Source organism: Solanum lycopersicum, chromosome 9 (genome assembly GCF_036512215.1).
Source record: "Solanum lycopersicum chromosome 9, SLM_r2.1".
Taxonomy (NCBI): Eukaryota; Viridiplantae; Streptophyta; class Magnoliopsida; order Solanales; family Solanaceae; genus Solanum; species Solanum lycopersicum.
In genome coordinates, this window is record NC_090808.1 from 68,006,968 (window position 1) to 68,028,968 (window position 22,001).

General features: G+C 29.8%; 2 protein-coding genes across 2 annotated transcripts; one reads left to right on the plus strand and one right to left on the minus strand.

Moving 5' to 3' along the window:
- Window positions 1-126: 126 nt before the first annotated feature.
- Window positions 127-6,805, minus strand: LOC101251818 (protein PAM71-homolog, chloroplastic). The gene is made up of 10 exons (XM_004247765.5): window positions 6,409-6,805; window positions 4,506-4,665; window positions 3,438-3,621; window positions 2,961-3,008; window positions 2,303-2,399; window positions 1,535-1,698; window positions 1,282-1,347; window positions 887-937; window positions 663-767; window positions 127-576 (listed from the first exon to the last, which is right to left on the minus strand). Exons 1-10 carry the CDS (start codon window positions 6,563-6,565, stop codon window positions 511-513), a joined length of 1,098 nt encoding a protein of 365 aa, XP_004247813.1. The 5' UTR covers window positions 6,566-6,805; the 3' UTR covers window positions 127-510.
- A 9,493-nt stretch (window positions 6,806-16,298) lies between these two features.
- Window positions 16,299-18,878, plus strand: LOC101252121 (GATA transcription factor 1). Its single transcript, XM_010328505.4, has 2 exons — window positions 16,299-16,622; window positions 17,704-18,878. The coding sequence occupies exons 1-2, from the start codon at window positions 16,440-16,442 to the stop codon at window positions 18,355-18,357; spliced, it is 837 nt and encodes a 278-aa protein (XP_010326807.1). The 5' UTR covers window positions 16,299-16,439; the 3' UTR covers window positions 18,358-18,878.
- The last annotated feature ends 3,123 nt before the right edge of the window (window positions 18,879-22,001 follow it).

Consider the following 22,001-nt stretch of genomic DNA (forward strand, 5'->3'; position numbering starts at 1 on the left):
AAGAGCTTAAATGGAGCGATATGGTTAGTGAAGACTTGTATAGCCGATCTGAAAACTGGCTTAGCATTAACTCATTAGTTGCTGAGTATATTCTATGAACCACAATGACACAAGAATTCACAAGTGTTGAGTATCCAAGAGATTACCTGTTCAAACAACTCGATCAACTTATTACAACAGAGAGAACAGAAATCTTGATTCTTTCACATATACAAAACTTGTACAACAATCATGGAAAAGCATCAACTGTCAGAAAAATTTTCTGATGGGGGCCATAGTATTACACATACACACAGCTCTCTTGTGTTGCCTAAGAACCACTAATATAGTTTCTTCTACTTCTTCTACAGTAGTACAAGAATGTCATTGTTTTATGCCAAATCATGTTACTGATCCATGGTACCATCAGGAGTTTCTTGCCCTCTACCATTGGCATTTCTCGCGTATCTATCCAGTCTAAATAGGCGTCTTAGAACTTATCGACATTGTCTTCTTTTCTGTAGAGCTTGGTTAAAAGACTCCAAACAAAGTAGCAACAGCAAATATTAAGAATAGAACTCCGCCCAAGTAGCCAACCTGTAGTAGAACCAAGATAAAATGCTTATAATTCAAAATATAATTGTTCAGGGCAGATTCGGGGGAAAAAATAGGCGCTAGCTTACCAGTTTCTCAGAAATGTAATTGGCAAGAAACCCGCCTCCTAGAATTGCAATAGATGTAGCAACCAGGTGTCCGGCAATGGCACCACTTGCCACGCCCCATGGAGACTGCGAAATAGAGGCAGTATGGCAGTGAGGAAATAAATGGAAGTTGGAGGTTTTGGAACTTGTTTTTATGGCAAGCTCGGAAAATATATTGTTAGTATTGAATTTCATAGAAACTGTACCTGAGCTGCACCGAGTGCTATTGTTGCAAGCATTGATCGATCTCCCCATTCCTAGGAGGCAAAAAAAGTATTAAGATTCCTAACTTGAAAACTACAACAGGCCTCGATGTTCTTTAGCAACTGGATATAGTTACATAACACTTTCTAGACTTTGATGTTGTGAATGCAAAACCACAGAAACCAGTTCTAGTCTTCCATGTCACACTCAAACAACTTACATGAACACTATAAAAATGATACAAATAACTATTTTTTGTAATTAAATATATGTTGGCGTCATGGAAGCTTGCACTCTATCTACCATCTACACGACATCTGTCCCTGTTTGCATTGGCTCTTTATTGGAAGAAGAAAGTACAAAAGAAACAATGCTGCAACCGGATGAAGATACTTACAGCAAAAAATACGAGGCTAAAAGACTTCCACAAAATTTCAAGTGGATTTGTGAGCCGTTTTGATGCCTGAAATATCCATCTATAAAATCGTTAGAACCAGATTTTTGAAGATGCAAGTGATGCAAATATGGAGACAGGAAAGAGATAGAAGTCATCCTCATAAATACATGTTCTGGTGTTAAAGACATTAGGAAGCGCAGAAATCTCAGAGAATAAAACAGCATTTATGAGTGGCATTCAGCAGCTTTTTCACCTTTTCCTTCACAAGCTCCTCAGCTTCTGCAAATTCATCAAGTTCCTGACTACTCTTTTCACCAGTCTCAACATCATTGCTTGGAAGTTCCCATGCATCTTTAATTGATTTGAGGCCAAAAAAGAACAAGAGGGCAACAGCCGCGTATTCTCCAATAGGCAAGGCTGTAATGAAAAACAATTGGGAATTTTAAAATAAATATCAAACAAAGCTCAAGATAGTTTGGATACCATTGCAGCATGCATCTTTGATGGTTTGGAAAGAGGGAAACTTTAGATTCTTCGAGGGAAATGCTATCGCGTATGAAGTATAGGTCATTGCAAGCTCTGGATTTTATGTGAAACTCGAGTAGTTCTGGTGGCCAAAAGGGTGTGTTTTCCAGTGTGCATGTGCAAGAAAAGGTACACTAGGAGAAATGAACACTATAAAATACCACTACAGTCTATACTTCGCAGGAAGAGACATTATCAAGCAAGAGTAAGAAGCACTGCATAACCAAACTTGCCAAGAGAATGTTAAGTTCTAATATCCAATGATCGGCATACTTGATGAGCCAGTCATAATGTACCAAAAAAAATTTATCAGTAAGCTTTCTGCCAACTAATGCGCATATTAATCATTTACTTTCTGAAAACATGAACACAATTTAGGGTAAGTTTGCTTCAACAAAAGCAAATGCTAAGCAAAATGTGCCAAATATAAAGATCCCAAGAAGCCAATAAAAAAACCAAGAATAAAAACAAATGACAGTCCTCGGGTCGAACTTACTTGTTTGAAACTGAGCAGGTACTGAATGAAAGATCCTTCCTATTATGACAGAGAAGACCGTCATAAGTGAAAGAGCACCCATTGATCCCAAAAGGACCTGGTCATTGATGCAATTCAAGTAAGATATAGAATTGAACAGAACAGAAGTGACCACAATATTACATTTCTGTATAGCAGTAGCAAGAAACACTAAAAACCAAAGTGCATTTACAATATATCAATATTCAATCTACAAACTTGTGTGTGCATTCTATATTAAGCCCCATTTTTGTATTTCAATGAGTTTTTATATTTCATTTGCTTTCACATAATTAGGCAAGATTATAACTCCTAAATAATAATTATATAATGAAAAATGGATTGCGTCCTTTTCAGTTTGATCAATAATTCTACAAACAAATCCTGCAATCACCAAATGATCGTAATCTAGGATCCCCATCCTCAAAATTTCAGGCAGTACTGATAGCCTATAAAGAAAGAATGCTACAAGATACAAAAAAGAAAAAAGTTTAAGGTATGAAACCTTCAAGCAGAATGCTTTAAAGATATACCTAAGTTCAGTCACAATTATTCACTTTTATTCTCTTAAAACTTAAGATAATTTGATGCAAAAGAGATAGAAAAGGAGAAGTAAGGGACAGAACGCTAAAGGTCATACCAGTATTCTCTTATATTGCATGGCCAGGAGGGCAGCGATGAAAAATGTCTGTTGAATTGCATATTAAAGAAAGAATTAGTTAGATATTTTGAATAAGACGAATTATCGCAAACTAGCATAGCACAAAAGCAGATCCCAGATTAAATAACTCAATCAATTAGCTGGGAATACATTCGTATCAGTAGAATGATGTACAGTGTCATAAGGCTCATTCTGAAAGCATCAAAGTTTTTCAATAAAAGACACCAAATAGTGAATTTTTTGCAAATTGATGCATAAATGCTTAGCCATGATTATGTGTTACACCACTTTTACACCTACAAGGTATTTATGTAACAGCCAGAGATGAGACCACGAGCACTATCCGTATCAAAGAGAATGAAAAGGTTAAGAACCAAAGAAATGAAAGGGCAACAAACAGTCATGAGTTCACGAAAGCTAATAAGTATAGCATATTGTGTCAATCTCTCCATTTACCTTGTCTCCAATCTCAGAAACAAATATCAATGAGAATGCAGCAGTGAACCCTGATTTCGAAAATGCTGCAATGAGTGATGACGGTCCTCCTTTCGTGAAGGCAATCACCGAAAATACTAACGAACATCCACATAGCACAAGAGCTATAGCGAGAGGATAAGGAATTTTACTTGGAAGTGCCTCACTGCCATTCATGAAAGTTAAACATACATAAGTTTCATAGTTAGTTGCAATCAAACTAAAACATGTTTCCCCATATTAAAATGCATGAAGATTCCTAGAAAGTCAGAAGAGTTCATGTTTGATATATCAAAGATTAGGATTATATAACTTAATAAATGTGTAACGAAATATGATTGCAGCCTGAACCTCTTCCTTTCATTCTTGAAGGAAAGAAAATGTAATCAAAGCCATCTGTAATTGTGACTGCACTGACAGTTGAAGTCATTATAGATACTCTTTTCTATTTGTGTTTTTCTAAAAAGAATTCTTGAAGTTTTATTATGTAAGCAGAACTCCCGAAACATAGGCCACATGCCGAAAGAAGAGGTGTCTGTTGGACATTGACAGATGCTTTTGATCAAGCTGCATTAAGGTGATATACTTGTCATATTGAGAATTTAAATGTGAAAATTTTTGCATTGGAAGAATCAGGGAACACTACTTCTTTGTTTCTTGACACCAAATTACCAGCACTACAAGACAATTTCTTAAGTATAATGTATATTGTTCACATCATATTAATCCATCCCCAACAAACTTTCATAAGCCATTAAACTTTATCATCCAATCATCCTTGTGATGTGAGGTTTAACAGGATCAAGTACTTAAACATGCACTCTTGATAAATCCAGCCATTGGCTGGATAATAGTTATCCCACAAACCAAATGCACTCTAACTCTAGGGACCCTTTACAAAGATTTAACAGCCTATCTTCCTCTCCCCATATACTTGTTAACAACATGCTCTTTATGCAGAAAAGAAGTTTAAAGTATTCACCAAACCTTTCACAATTTTGTATTTGGATAGAAATTCTCGTTATTTAATTGCCAAGTTATATAGCATACATTTTCGATGAACCATCAGTAGACGGCTGATTGACTGAAACATTGTGGCTTTCATTTCCTTGACTTTCTTCAAAACTTCCAGATCCGACACCAACATTAGATGCATAGGGTATAATTCTGCTATGCCTTCGCTGCAACTTAGGGAGCGCTCTACATCTTACTAAAAGTAATAAAGGCATGAGTCAGTAACGAAATAGAGCAACAAGATGTAGTAGTCAGAAGGAAAGAAATATAAGAATCTAATTCTACTAGGAATATTAAAAAGTGGCGGATCAAAAATCCAGAAATGATCTTGGTGGGGAGTAAGAAAGTCATCTGACAGGAAAGTGGCATCTCGCATCTAATATAAAGTGAATTTATTTACCATCTTAAGGACTTTCATTCTATAAACTAAATTACTTGCAGGATTGAAGTAATATAGAGTTCAAAAGCCCTCATATATGTATTAAGTAGCAATTGTCATGTATCGTAATGTAAAAAATCATCTTAAGCCATAAATATATCTGATACACTAATAGTCCTTTTTCCTGAATTAGATCCCTAGCGACTATAAGTCAAGCTACACTATCTTTGACCATGATATGTTCAAACATTTTTCTAACTGAGTGCATGAAAAAGCAATAAATCCAACTGAATACACCAACAGCACAAAATTGGAATAACTTCAAATTAGCCACCTTCCCCCAAACCAAAAGAGGAACGCCAGAAAAGGCCTAAAGCTTCTAATTTAATATAGATTCATTTAGTGTTATTTTTTCAAATGTGATAACAATGATGTCCAACTTGCACACACCTTGAACTATTCAATCGGGTACCTACTACAACCCACCAGCACAACTACCGAGCAACTCTACCCGCTAAGATATAGGCAGAAGTGAAGAAATCATCAACCGCTTTATTGTCTCTGATAGTATTTAAATACCTCATCTCCCATGGTTTTCAAACACAACATTAACCACTAGGCTACACTCCAGCTTGCGCTCACCTTAACCTCTTCCACTGGGTACTAACTACCACCCACCAGCACAACTACCAAGTAACTAGGCCCACTAAGATTTAGGGGAAAGTGAAGAAATCACCAACCGTTTTATTATCTCTCCTAGGATTTGAACCTTGGTCTTCCTTGATTTTTTTTAATGACAAGGGAAACCACAGTCGCTATGCTTTGGATGCGCACAAGGTAAAACCCACACTCCTATGCAATAGCTCACAAACCATACAGGTAACCCGCACTAGGCAAGCCCGGTGCGACGAGCTCAAACCAGATGGCAAATCTCTTGCTTTTGATGGCAAGGGCTTTCGGGTCTCCCTTGGTTTTCACACACAGCATTAACCGCTAGGCTACCCTCTTGGGTGCTCATTGAATATTTTTCCATTGTTTTTACATGAATGATGGTTGTTGAGCTAAACCACTATGACTAGCCCAAATAAGCTTCCTCATAAGAGAGTATCATATTATCTCAATAAAAATCCAAAATAGCAAACATCCAACTGGAGCAATAAGATACCATCCAACTCCTCAATCAGTAAACATAACAACAACGACAACATACCCAGTGTAATCCCAATAGGTGGAGTCTAGAGAGGACAAGGCGTACACACACCTTACTTCTACCTTGTGAAAGTAGACAGGTTGTTTCCAAAAGACCCTCAGACTCAAGTAACTCATAACAAAGCAATGTTAAAAATAACACACAGATGCAAAGCAGACATATCAAACAATAGTGAAATCATTACAATGGGGGCAAAGAACAACATTTCAATAAAACTTATACCAAAATTTCTCATAAATTCAAAATGGGGCATCTCTAAATTCACTTAACTACTAACATACCCACAAATCACTCAATCAAATCAAATTCTTGAACTCAAAATCAAAAAGGGTATTCATAAAAAAACTTACATAAAGATGAAATTCCAGCTGAAAAAGGGGAAATTCTCCTTGTGGGTATTGATTTTTTGCTAGGCAATGAATCCAAAACATTCAAAAATGAAAACTTTTTCTTCCCACCATAACTTGATGCTATAGAATTAGATGTTTGAAGAGCCAACCCCTGCATTTTTTTCTTAATTCAATATACTAAAAACTATAAAAGATAGCTTTTTTTTTACTATAAAGTCATTTGTGAACAAAAAATTTAATAAAAAATATTTGGATTCTCTACACTTTTTCAGGAAGTTAGTTGTAACCAAGAAGCTGAAGAACTGATTAGAGAGTGTGGAGTTCTTGGGATTTTGCAGATGCCACGTGTCATCATGGATCTTTTCAGATAAACTGATGAAGTTAAAAACGATGTCGTTTTTTGAAGCTATGGATTTGGGCTTTTCTTCACCTTAGGCTGAAGGGATGTTGTTCCTTGAAAGTTTTAAGTCTCCGGACAAATCTTTCGGAAACAGTCTCTCTATCTTCACAAAGTAATGGTAAGATTTGCATATATTTTATCTTTTCCAGACTTTAGTTGCAGTCTCTTTACCTTCACGAGATAATGGTAAAATTTGCGTATATTATGTCTTCTCCGGACCTTATTTGTGTAATTTCACTGAGTGTATTGTTGTGTAACGTAGAAACAACGTTTACTAAATAATTTTTCAATCAAGTATTTAAAAAATGGTTATTATCGTAAAGTTTCAATTTTCAAATTTAAAAATGTCATCTAGTTTTTTCACATGTGTAATTTGAAAATCTGTGACATAAAAGTTTAAGAAAAATAAAAAATATTTTAAAAATTTGTGATCTTAAATATGAATATTACTTTGTTAAATGATTATTTGATCGCTTCAGATCTCAATCCGTAGATGTATATTGTTATTATTGTTTAATAGTCATTTGATCACCTTAGACCTCATTTTGTGGGATTATACTAAGTATATTGTTATTATTGTTGAATAGTCATTTAATCATCTCGTACCTCATTTTATAGGATTATACTAAATATATTATTGTTATTGTTGAATAGTCATTTTATCGCCTCATTTTGTGAGATTAAACTGAATATATTATTATTATTATTATTATTAAATGGTCATGTTATCGCTTCCGACCTCATTTTGCGAAATTATACTAGGCATATATTGTTATTATTGTTGGGTGGTTATTTGATCAAGAATGTTTCATGTTGTTAATCAATGAAATTGACCAAGTAATTAATGACATCATTTAACCCTAATACCAATTTAACAATTTCCATAAGCATGTTACATGCTCTCTATATACGTTTGATATACTATAAAAAATAAAATAAGTGAGATCAAGAATCATGCACGTTGTATTAGATTATTATTAATAGGGAAAAGGATCTGATATACCCTACAATTTTGTTATTTGGAGTTGATATATCCCTCGTTATGAAAGTGGTTCATATATTTCTTTATCGTTATACAAACGGCTCACATATTCCCTTACCGTTACAAAATGACTCATATATACCCTTCATTTAACGGAAGTTAAAAAAATTAGTTTTAAATTTATATTTATTATTTTTAATCTTTTTAAAAAATTATTTAGGGATATATATGATTCTTCTATCAAAGTTCAAGGTATATTTTAATTTTTTTCTTACATAAATTATTTTTTGACCTCTTTTATTATAATTATTTGAGTTTCTTATTTTATTTTATTTTTTTCTTTCATTCCTTAGTTTAAAGAAAAAAATTTAAACTATTTTTTGTGTCTATATTGTAATTTGATTTATATATTCGAACAAAAAATTGGTCATCTTTACAAGAATATTAGTGAAACATAAACAAATTTGATTATCAAAATAATAATTTTGAATTAGTCATTGAAACAAAAAAATAAAAAAAAGTATATTTGACGAGGATTAAATTTACTTATATGAGATTATATTTTTGTAGAAAAAATAATAAAAAGTTGAAATAAAATTATATTTTTTTCATTTCCGTTAGAGAAAAAGGGCATATGTGACTCATTTGGTTACAGGCAGTGTTATATATGAGTCACTTTCGTAACAAATGGTATATCAGCTCTAAATGACAAAGTTGAAGGATATATCAGACTCTTCTCCCTTATTAATAATCCACACCCAAAAACAACAATTATTATAGAGTTTCAAATTTCATATATAAAACTTTTAATTAGCGTCGCTTATCATTATACGTTAGAATGATTTACTTATTTATTCATATAAAGAACTACATACATATTATTATTAATTAGAAAATCGTAAGCATAAAAAGAAAAAAAAAATGACAAAAATCAAACACCCATAAATACATTCATTATGTGAGAGACTAATATCATTAGACTATAAGCCTCAATATTAAGAACCATAAGATAAATCTCAAGTTATATTAAAAGCTTATTTCAAAGGAATAAAAAATTAGGAATTTATCTCAATATTAAGAAGTCATAATTCATGAGGTTAAAAAATCCTAGCTTATTTATATTTAATATATATATATACTTTCCATCAAATCAAGAATTTTTATTGACAATTTGCATATATAGAATCATATTCTAATATGACATATATATTCCCTTCACAACATTTCTAATGGGTGCAGCCTTTTTTTAAAAAATGTGTCGATTCATTATTAGTTTGATAACCAAAAAAAAAAAAAAAAGGTGGGTGGGTGTGTTGGGGGGGGGTCACATATTCGATTTTTAAAATTATTAGTTATTATTGTTTCAATTTAATTTAACATGATTTGGTATTTTAATGTTCAATTTTGATATTTTGCTATATGACAAATTAATAATCATAGTTTGTTCAACTTCGGTTAATATATACTTGTGTAATAAGTACTACGATTTCGACAATCAAAACAAACTTAATTGTATAATACGTATAATTCCTTTTTTTTATAGAGTACGTAGTCAAAATTTCAACTTGTAAACAATTAATTTATATTAATACTATATTGTATATCCGTTAATATTTCAATAATATATATGTAATTAATGTAACTATATGTTTAGATATGGTATTTGATATTTCAATACGTTATATAATATGACGATTCGGTATGGACTATACATACCCAGCCCTACCAACAATGCATTTGATATGATAGACAAACAATATGAGTCATCTTTTCCTATTGTTGATTTTCGAAATCACCTCTCAAAAAAAAAAAGTCTCTTGAATTCAAACGTGAATGCCATTAATTACTTATTTTTTATTCTTTGAAATAACTCGATAAATTTAGTTGATCATGCGTAGTAAGCTCGCTTGTTTGACCTTTTTTGAACATGGATTTATATAGCATATTACGTTCGATTAACTCAAAATTGCTATAGTAAAATAAGAACAACCTATCTCATTCGAATATAAATTTAAATATTCTTTTCAGTTGTGTCAACTAGAAAAAGTATAATATCAATTAAGAATGAATATTATTATTTGTTTTCTGAGTGATACATGATAGAGGAATATAAAAACTTAGGGATACGAATGAAAATTGAACGTTACAAATTTAAAATGTTAAGTAATTAGAAGCACTAATTATACTCTTTGTCAACAAAGCAAAAAGAGGAATCTAGACTTTGTTGTTCTTGTAGCTTTACTTTACTAGGGAGAAAAAAAAAATTAATTGTTTACAATCAAATAATTGTTTAGGTTCATATGATTGCTTTATCTCAACTTAGAAGGGACAATAATGTACTTCCAAAAATTATATAAATATTACTTTATTTAGATATGTCAAGAACTAAATTCGTGTGGCACGTATCGTTTTGATTCAATAAATATTATGAATATGTTATTATAATTATATCATTATCTGATGCAAAAGTACACGTATCATGTTAATTTTCGTATGTCATATAAGCTTATTACTTTTTTCTTTCAATTTGATAAAAATTTATCTAAAATATCACGTGCGATTAAACATCAAAAATTTATTAATCAAAAAACAATTTAACATTTTATTAATTATGATAATCGATAAATTAAATCGAACAAACGGATAAATAGCACTTTACTTGCCGGCTAGCTTTACATATTTTATAACTATAACAAACTAAAAGTTAAATGTCTAATTATTAATACGTAATTCGATTGACTTTTGTTAAAAAAAAATAAAAAAATTAAGATCCTAATATAACCCTTGACAAATCAATAATTGAGTTGAGGGTCACTAAGTACTAGTGATTTTTTTCAAGTTCTTTTTTTTTATTTAAATAATATTAAATCATTAATATAATTATTTAATCTTTGATATTCATATTAAATTTTGATAAAATTTAAATTTATATAAAAAATTCTACGTTATAAGTTCCTCATAACAAATGTGATGTCATATCCTCAACTCATATTTTATTTTATTTTTCATTCGATGTCCGATACTCGCGGCAAAATAACGAATAAAGTTATGGAAGGCACATAACATTTTGACTCTTTTTTAAAGATACACACGTGAGTGTCACATGCAAAATGGGAGAGTAGTTGGAGGCATCAAAACTACTCACGGAGGCTAAAAACGTGGTGGGTCCCACTTTAACAGCAAGTGGACCCTACATGGTATATTTTTTGAAAATTAATTATTAAGAACAAAATAGAATATACAATAACAACGTATTATCAATATATTCTTACAAGTGAGATCTCGAAAGACAAAAAGATGATATATATATACTATCAGTATATTTTTACAAGTGAAATTTTTAAAGTCGAAAGAGTGATATATATATATATATATATAGTATTAATCATATTTTGTTATGTTTAATTAACTCAATTCGAACCTAACAAAATCAGTAAGAGAAGAAGATAATATATCAATAACTTAAAATACAGTAATTGAAAAAAAAACATATATATAGTAAATTCAATGAGTACAAACTTGAAAAGTATTTAAATTATTTAACCATATGTATATGAAACATTTTTTTAAAAGTAGGTAATTGTATTATACATAATCATTAATCACATAAATAATTAGTTTATGCATTATGAATAATTCTCACTTTGTAAATTGTTAGAACATAACATTATTATAAAATCACTCAAAAACTAAAAAAAAAATCAATATTCATAGCATATTTTCAACTTAAAAAATAAATAATATTTTTTTAAATTCCACAATTTTTATATCGAAACTTTCACTAGATTTTCTCCAATTAAATTTCAAACATTTGACTAAAATATTTTTTTCAAAATGATTTTTTAAAAAAATAAACCTCCAATTATTACAATTGAATGGATAATTAAAAAAATCACAAGATTATCGCCGCCACGTGCGGTGTCTGATAGTCAAAAAGATTTATTTTTTTCCGTAAATTAAAAATAAAACAAAAAATACGTGTCAGTTTATGATTGGCTGTATGACGTGTGATTTGGACCTTTATGGAAACAAGGAGACATCGGTTCAATCGCCCGACCCGTTACGTAAGCGACCCGTAATCTATTCAAAGACATAAATACCCCTTTGATTAAATTTATTGGCAGTCATATCCTAACAAGTAATAAGACAGGTATTCTTCATGTTAATGTGTACTTTCACTTGTCATGTAGCAATCATTTGGCCTATTCATATATTTTGCCTTTTCATTATTATAATCGAGCAATTAAATATATGATAAAATATTAATATTAAACGAGTTTGATTCAAAATTTAAAAATGTATTTTACTCATATTGCGAGATCGAAATGTAAACGTGAAGTCAGTATTAAGAGTTCAGGGTTCTAAATTTTCTTCTCCTTCCTTACCATTGAACTATTAGTAAGTTTTTCTTTTTAAGGGTTCACAAGTTATAATTCCTTAATTTTGTCATATAATAATAGGGTCTACGAAAAAACTATTATATTCGTTCGACGTATGAACCCCCACCTATTTTCGCTCAGTCAGAATGTATTTACATTCAGTTAGTCAAATTAAGGAGTGTTTTTAAGACTATTAATAATTCGAAGATGAAACTAATAATTCATTATCGAAATGTTTTCAGTATTTTTGTCATGTCTTCTTTTAAGTATTAGCTAACATGCATTAGGCTCAAAAGTATTTTTAAGATTATCAATAGTTTGAAGCTGAAATTAATAATTTGGTGTCAAAATATTTTCAATATTTTTGTCGTCTCTTCATTTTAGTTAGCATGCATTAGCCTCAATAAGTCGTAAAATATGAAGTTCATTTTTATTGAGCATCTAACTATCTAAATTTTGTTGAATTTGGACGAATGATCTAGTTATTTAGCAATAAAATTTGCATATTTATTTAAATTAACAAAAGAAGTATAATAAGTCATGAACAATTTAAATGAAATAAAAAATACAATAAAATTTTAAGAATTTGAACTTAAAATAATTTGTTTCACGTGAAATGAATCAAGAAGTATAAGATTTTGACTACAAAGTAATTTATAAATACAGAATATTAATTATTATTTTACTAATACAAGTGTTAAATTAGTCAAGTAATTGTATAAATTAGAGGAACTTAATTGTATAACTAAATCGAACATTTCTTTCTTGGTAAATGAATTCGAAAGGATGTAATTTTATTTTATTTTATTTTCCTCAATGTGAAAATAATTGACGTCTTTTCCACATTCTAAACGCCTTCTCAAATTATTTATTTATTTTTATCAGCATTTATGTATGAATAATATGATAAAAATATGTTAACAGTTACAATTTGCAAAAAAGATTTCATTCCTTAAATGTGATAAATAATATTAATTTTCCAATAGTAGTACATAGCATATCCAATAATCAATATGCAATTTCGCCATATTTTTTAATTGAAGAGGTATATCGAAAATTACTTTTCTATTTTTATAAAATAAAAATAAAATTACATATTTTTATATGAAAATAACACCAAGTCAATATTTTCTATTATTGTATATCTCTGCTATAATAAATGTGCATATCGCGACAAATTGAGATAATTTTAAATTTATTCAAATTAAATAATTATTTGCATGGAAATAACGCAATGTTAATGTTTTATCATATTTAATTATATAATAAATGTGCATATCACGACAAATAAAAATTATTCAAATTTGAAATAAATATAAATTTACTTTAGTATAAAATATTCAAACTTGAAACAAAAATGATTTATTTCAATATTCAAAAAGTCAAAATAATAGTAACTGCAAAAATATGGATTTGCAGCTATCAAATTACTCCAAGATCACATAAATATTGTTTTCCATCTTTATTTTCTCCATGTTATTTAAAAAAAAAAACAAATGGCAATTCCAATTTAATTTAATCATAACTACAAAAGAATAAAGGAAAACAGTTTTAATTTTCTTTATTAGATTAATGATAAATATAAATATATTTATCACTATTACATATTCCATGATATTATCTTAATTTTTAATTAATTTAATCTAAATATCATGTGAATATAATAATAATTTCCCATTCGAAATATAGAGTAGGGAAATAAAGGAAAATAATTTAGTATAAGGAAAATACCGTAAACTTTGACCAATATTTGATATATATATTTGTTTCATAGTATTAATATGAAAAAGATTACGAGTATAAATTTTGAATATCTATCTTATCAAAAATTTTGAATATCTATCTTATCAAACATTTTAATTAATTTAACCTAAATATCATGTGATAATAATAGTAAATTCCCATTGGAAATATAGACTAGGTAAATAAAAGGAAAATAAATGTAGTAGTAGAAAACATGGAAAATATTATAAACTTTGACCAATATTTAATATATATTTTTGCATAATATTAATATAGAAAGGATTACAAATATAGATTTTCAATATCTAAATTATCAAAATAGTTTAATCAACTTAATTTAAATGTCATGTGAAAAAACAATAATTTCCTATTGGAAATATAGAGTAGGCAAATAAAAGGAAAATAATGTAGTAGAAAACAAGGAAAATACTATAAACTTTGACCAATATTATAAATATTTTTTCATAGTATTAATATAAAAAAAATTACAAATATAGATTTTTAATATCTAAATTATCAAACAATTTAATTAATTCAACCTAAGTATCATGTGATAATAATAGTAATTTCCTATTGGAAATATAGATTAGGTAAACAAAAGGAAAATAATGTAGTGGAAAACAAGGAAAATACTATGAAAAAATATGTAATTTTATTATACATGTGAAAAAAAATTACAAATATAAATTATACATAATTAATGTATAAAAAAATTAATATTAATATAAAAAAGATTACAAATGTAGATTTTAAATATCTAAATTATACAAAATTAATTAATTAATTTAATCTTAATATCATGAGAAAATAATAATAATTTCCTATTGGAAATATGGAGTAGGAAACTAATTTAGTAGAAAATAAGGAAAATACTATAAACTTTGACCAACATTTAATATAGAGTAGGAAACTAATTTAGTAAAAATAAGGAAAATATTATAAACTTTGAACAAAATATATACATATATATACGAAAAAGATTACATATATAGATTTTAAATATCTAAATTATATATAAAAAAAATTAATTAATAATCTAAATATCATGTGAAAATAATGATAATTTCCCAATGGGAATACAGAGTAGGAAAATAAAAGGAAATAATTTAGTAAAAATTTTATAAAAACACTATAAACTTTGACCAATATTCAATATATATTTTTTCATAGTACTAATTATATAAAAAAGATTTCAAATATCAATTTTAAATATCTAAATTATACACTACTTAATTAATTCATTTAATCTAAATATCATGAGAAAATAATAAAAAATTTCCGTAGGAAATATAGAACAGGGAAATAAAAGGAAAATAATTTTGTATAAGATAAGGAAATTTCTATAAACTTTGACCAATATATATATATATATAAAAATATATATATATATATATATATAATTTGAATATCTTAATTATATATATAAAAAATTAATTAATAATCTAAATATCATGTGAAAAATAATAATTTCCCATTGCAAATATAGAGTAGGGAAATAAAAAAGAAAATAATTTTGTAGCAAAAAGGAAAATACTATAAACTTTGACTAATATTTAATACATGCTTTTCATAATAGTAATATGAAAAAGATTACAAATATAAATTTTGACTATCTAAATTATACAAACTTAATTAATTCATTTAATCTAAATATCATGTGAAAATAAAAATAATTTCCCATTGGAAATATAAAGTAGGGAAATAAAAAGGAAAGAATTTTTTAGAAAATACTATAAACTTTGACCAAATTTAATATATATTTTTTCATAGCATTAATATGAAAAAGATTACTAAAAAATAAATATCATATGAAGAAATATTAATTTCCCATTGGAAATATGGAGAAGGGAATTAAAAGGAAAATAATCTAGTAGAAAAAAAAGAGAAAATACTACAAAATTTGACCAATATTTAATACATTAATATTTTCATAATATTAATATAAAAAACTTACAAGTATAAATTTTGAGTATTTAAATTATATAAATATTAAATTTTATAATATCTCTATTTAATTATTATAAATTCCCAATGGAAATATGGAGAAGAGAAATAAAAGGAAAATAATCTAGTAGAAAATAAGGAAAATACTTTGACCAATATTTAATATATATTATTTCACAATATTAATATAAAAAAATAACAGTATAGATTTTAAATATCTAAATTATATAAATATTTAATTTTATAATATTTTTATTTAATTAGTTAATATTTTTGACTATATTATTGAACATTTTTAGAGTTAATATTATAATTATCAAAAACAACTTTATTTTTAAGACACAAATTATTTTCTTATTAGTGAGCGTTTTACCTCCGATAATATTAATAACTCCTTCAAAAGAGAACCAATCTTTTTCCCCCCACCCACCCCCTAACCCCACCCACCCCACCCACTCACTATTTATTTATTTTTTTCCTTTTCATTTTTTTTTCTTCTCTCTAAACAAAATCAAACCAAACCCTTATTCCATTTTTTTCTCTTTCAATTTCTCCCTTTTGCTCTCTGTGTGTGAAAAAAACAATGAAAATGGAGGATTTGGACCCAACTGCATGTTTCATGGTGGATGATGACCTTCTCAACTTCTCTTTGGAAGATGAAACTGTTGAAGAAGATGATGAAAAATCAACTATTACTAGCAAAGACCCACTTTCTTATTCTTCTTCGTCTTCAACAAACCCTCTTGTTAGCCTTCTTCCCCACCCTGTAAGTCACTTAAATTTCACTGATTGTTAAGTTTTTTTGTTCGATTTTCACCTTTTATACACTACCCAGAAGTTTTTATGGACCGGAAATGGTGTTTTCCGGTGAGTGAACAAAACTTCCGGGGGTTTGGAGGGTATTTTGTAAATGATGATGAAAAAGGTGGGTGGTTTTGAAACGGTTGTTGAGGGAAGACTGAGAAAGTTGATTGACTGGGTGAAAGTTGAGAGGTGTTTAGAGAGAATTGAATTTTTTTGGACTATTTTGCCCTTGTAACCCTAAGAATCATGGATGAATGACATATGGGGGACTGGTGATTAACAAAAAAAAGTTTTTTTTTTGGAATTTAATTTAATTTTTAATTAAAATTGGGACTTTTTTGTTGTTGAAAGAAATGAAATGTGGGGTTATTTTGGGAATTTTGAAATGTCTACAACATGACTTTATATTGGTTGTCACTATGTTTGAGCTGTACAAATAAATGTGCCATATCAGTTTCAACTTGCATTCCATAATGTACAAAGACATTTTTGCCCCTAACATCAATGATTATTTACACTCCATTTTGTCAAAGTTGTGAATTGTACTAGTTGGAAATATTGACTTTTTGTTTCCTTTTAGTCGAGTCGAGTGTTTATCGGAAATGACCTATCCACCTCACACAAGTACATTCCTTTTGTTGGAAAATTACATTGTGTAACTAGTTAAAAATATATTTTTTTACATTACGTATTGACACCCCTTGACGTCTAGGCGATTTTACTTATCTTTTAGTGGAAATTCGGACTCTACCGGTGCACACACGAGAAAGGTGTAAGGTCGGTGTACAATCCACCCTCTCCAGTCCCCACTTGTGGTGTCTCGCGGTGTATGTTGTTGTTCTTGTACTGTGTACAATGTCTTAAGCCTAGTACATAACTAGATTCCTTCCTAGATATTTTTTATTTTTCGATATAATCTAAATAATACAGTTAATTGATTTTTATTATAAGAAAACTTGTAAATTAAACAATTAAATTGAAAACTTGTTTGAAATAAGTGGCTTAGTTGAGATTATTATGTATTAACATATTGCATTCTGTAGGAGTGTGTAGAGGAAGAGTTGGAATGGCTGTCAAACAAAGATGCATTTCCAGCGATAGAGTTTGGCATTCTTTCGGAGAACCCGGGTATGGTATTTGATCACCATAGCCCGGTTTCAGTGCTGGAGAATAGTAGCAGCACTAGTCACAGCAGTGGCAATGGTGTTGTTAGTGGAAATGCTTATACGAGCTGCTGCGTCAACTTAAAAGTTCCGGTTAATTACCCTGTTCGTGCACGGAGCAAGAGAAGACGTAGAAGACGGAGAGGTGGATTTGCTGACATGCCAAGCGAGCATTGTCTGCCGGTGACACAACCGAGTTTCAAGAACGTTAAGCAGCGTGAGCCATTGCTTTCTTTACCAATGAATTCAGCTAAGAGTGCTGCTAGCATTGGGAGGAGGTGCCAACACTGTGGAGCCGATAAGACCCCACAATGGCGGGCAGGCCCTCTGGGGCCAAAAACACTGTGTAATGCTTGTGGTGTGCGCTATAAGTCAGGCAGGCTGTTACCAGAGTATCGCCCGGCTAATAGCCCTACTTTCTCGGCTGCTGCGCATTCAAACTCCCACCGGAAGGTTTTGGAGATGAGAAAGCATAAGATTGGTGTGGGAGGAATGTTGATTCATGAAGCTTGTGGATATAGGGTAGGACAGTAGTGAGTCATCTGCAGCGTCTTTTCAGATATTTTTCTTCATTTACTATAGTTAGCATAGACTATAGGTTTTTGTTGTAATGGTCTTGATGGTCGGTGATTTGCTTTGGTTTTCCATCAAAATCCACTAGGAATTTTGAACTAGTTTGTTTTATTATATGCTTTTAAGATAGAAATCCAGAAAGAAGAGCTCCTAACAAAGATTTGGTTGTTTTTTTAATCCTTCCTTCTTACCTCTGTCATTTGCATGGATTGGAAATGATACATTTTTGAATCTTGAGAATGATGTTTGTGGCAGTTGCTGGGAATGTACTTGCTAAGCAGTTTTAACAGTTGCAGAAGGTGGTGTTCGCTCGAGATGGAGGTATTGAAGTTTACAGTGTTCTAATTGTTTCAGGGGTTTGATCATCTTGCTTTGGTTTTTACCCCTTTATGTAACGAAGCGTTCTGCAATGTATTGTCTATTTGTTTGAATAAAAGAAAGAAGATGGAACTTATATGCAGAGTTCTCTTCTCATTGTTGAATGATGATTATATTCTGAGCAGTCTTCATGTTTGATTTTTGAAGCTGAAGAGTTGTTTGCTAGACGATTCTGAAACTCGAATCTGAGGGCTTCTTTGTTTTCTATGTTGAGTTAACTCTACTTGTTCGACCAAAAAAGCAGTGAGTTTAACATAATGACCTTATGTTGACTATGATTTGCTTGTTTTTCTTGTTCTAAGTAAGTGTTTTTGGCTTGATATACTAGTGCTGAAGGACTAGTATGAAATGTTGAGTTGGGACACAGATATTGAGTTGGTCTCTTGTAGTATAATCTGTAATATTTGGTGTTTGTGTCACAGGTTGAGTACATCTCGATTAATTCATGGAGTATCGCTACCTCATTCCAGCACACGTGCTAGTAACTCTGTCCTCCATAGTTGGAAATTGCTTATTGTTTTTGTTTTTGCTGAAATTTGAACCTCGGCTGAGTTATTCAGTACCTGTGCTGGTGCGAGTCAACATGTATCGAGTAAAATACTTCAAGTTTTTGTTGGGACAAGATTTGACAATGTCCACCAATTTTTTTAAATCTAGTTTATTAGCTCATTAGTTAGGTAAGAGTAGAAGTGACAATACAAAATGTTTAGTGATTTTTTTTGTTTCTTTGTTTTGTGCTTATCAGTGACTTGGATTCTATCTTTTAATAGTGGTCTTGGTTGGCTTTTTTCTTTGATCTTGATGGCTTTAACATTTGCTTTTAAGTCAGTTCCTGTAGATGACACTGAACTTTTGTTGTGTTGTGCATTTTATAAACCTTATTGTTTGTGAATTATATCAATTTTATACTAGATTTTTTTACATATTAGTCAAAGGCGGCTGCACTCATATACTATATATGTATTTCTCTGAGTGGCTGCTATTTTCTCATGGTGTCACTAATATGTGTGTTGTTTGCTAGTTTATGGTCACATATGATGATGACAATAATGAGTGATTTTAAATGATTTACTTGCTTTGACTCATTGCATAGTTTCAAGGTTCAGGTTGTTCGGTGTACGAAACATTTTACATGAATGCAAGGTGTCCTACTCCTAGGGTATGTGTTTTACTTGTAGGTGGCTTGCCTCGACACAAGTATTACTGTCGGTGACACAAGTAAATTATTGCTTCAAATTGTGGCCCTAACTCGAGACCAACTTGAGAATCGACCATGATTTGGGACTTGACTCCCGAACTCATTGCCTGACCCTAACCCTTGACGTGAGACCGACATGAGAATTAACCCTGACTTGGGACTCGACTCCCGACCTCATCCCTCGACTTGGGACTCAGAATTCAAACCTAAACTATTCCAAACCCAAGACCCGACTCTCGACCTTGACCTTTCCATCCGAGGTCGGTTCGTAGGGTCGGGGCAAAGTCGAATTTTGGTGAATTGTACTTTGACTTTAAATGTAATGTAGATAAACATAATTAGAAACTATTTCTTTAAAAATTGATGATCAAATTATCAGATTTATAATATTGAAGTCTAAAGTAAATTATTATCTATCACCTAACTCAGTTTGTCATGCGACCCGCTTTTACCCTTATAAAATATAAACAGACTAAATTATTTCATATTTTATATTGACTGCTCTCAATCCGTCCATTTGTCATCACTAAATTAGTGAACATAAATAAGAGTTTGCTAGGGTACTATTAGTGGTTATAAATACAAAGCATATTCATAGGCCAGCTCTTATGGATAAACCTATATTAGGAGATATTTTTTCTTTGCCAATTTGACAACTTATTTGCACTACATAATTAATACTCAATGCCTTTAAATAATAATTCACTACCATGCTAGCTTTTTTTACAAATCAAATTATGGTTCCTTTCGAATATTTACCTTTTTTTAATAAATGTTTTTGACCGATTATAAAAATTCTGACTCCCATACTAATAAAATAACTCATACAATCCATGACTAAGCTACAATTTTCTTGTGTACAATGAATGAATGGTCTTTTCATGTTTGGTTTCATTGAGAGAATAAGTGAGACATGTGTCCCATGTCTACAAAAGAAATATTCACATACAATAAGTAGGACATCACACAATCTATGTGAAGATTTTCTTTTAGGTTTTAGTGGTGGATATATTCCTTTTATATATATATATATATATATTTTATTTTTTTTTTGAACTTCCTAATTTCTAAAATTAGCATTATTGGTATTGTATAAACTATTGATACAATATAAAATAGTTTTTTATGAAATGATTTGCATATGTTTGAATTATTTACACATTTGAAAGTATATATGTGTGTGTATTTGTTGATCCAAATATCAAAAAAGAAAAAAAAACAAGAGTGTGCAAAAGCCTAAACGATCAATAAATCGAATCGATTTATTGTTATTCAGTTATTGGTCAACAATATTTCAATGGTTTTATATAAGAAAATTGTCGATTTGTTTTTGGCTCTTTAATATTGGGCTATATGGTTTATCGATAATTCATTAAGAGGATAGCAATTTATTCCTTACCTCTACATAAATATTAAATATTAAAATCACTTATTTTATTTACTAGTTATTGTCTTTGCCCTTTATCCTTCTATTCACACTATTGACCCAATTCTTTTATTTGTGTTTACACCTGTATAGTTCTTTTCGTGTTTGTTCTCTTTATTTTATGAGCATTCTTCAAAAGTTACATTATTGTCCATTCAACAGTTGGATTAAATTATTGGAGAAGTCATATATTTATTGTAAGAACATTTTTTTATTGGTTAAACAAAAGATCAAACCAGAAAAAATTAAGATCAATACACCAAAAATCGAAAAAGTATTTTATTAACTTAGTATACTCAAAAATTAATAATTAATAATACATAAAATCAAACCGAACTGATAGTTTCCCATATCACCTTTATCTCACCCATTTGTTTGAAAAGAAATGTGATAGAGGGTAGGCCCTATTTGGCCCAATAATAATACACTAATCTAACTTCAATTGTGTGGTAGCTAGCTATGTTTGTTTGCCTAGTGAAATTTCTCTTTCAAAAATCAATGAAAAAATATAGAATTTTTTCAATAATTTAAAACATTGTTTTTCATCTTTGGTCACAAAATGGGCCTAAATTGTAAGACATTTCACACATTATTTCATCAATA

Bases quoted from the DNA above. Each gene is read 5' to 3' on its own strand.
- LOC101251818 (XM_004247765.5), bottom strand. From the start codon at position 6,565: ATGCAGGGGTTGGCTCTTCAAACATCTAATTCTATAGCATCAAGTTAT. The intron at 2,400-2,960 runs GTATGACCTTTA...ATCAATGACCAG, and splicing joins TGCAATATAAGAGAATACTG to GTCCTTTTGGGATCAATGGG. The intron at 938-1,281 runs GTAAGTATCTTC...TTTGCCTCCTAG, and splicing joins TTAGCCTCGTATTTTTTGCT to GAATGGGGAGATCGATCAAT.
- LOC101252121 (XM_010328505.4), top strand. From the start codon at position 16,440: ATGAAAATGGAGGATTTGGACCCAACTGCATGTTTCATGGTGGATGAT. The intron at 16,623-17,703 runs GTAAGTCACTTA...TGCATTCTGTAG, and splicing joins TTAGCCTTCTTCCCCACCCT to GAGTGTGTAGAGGAAGAGTT.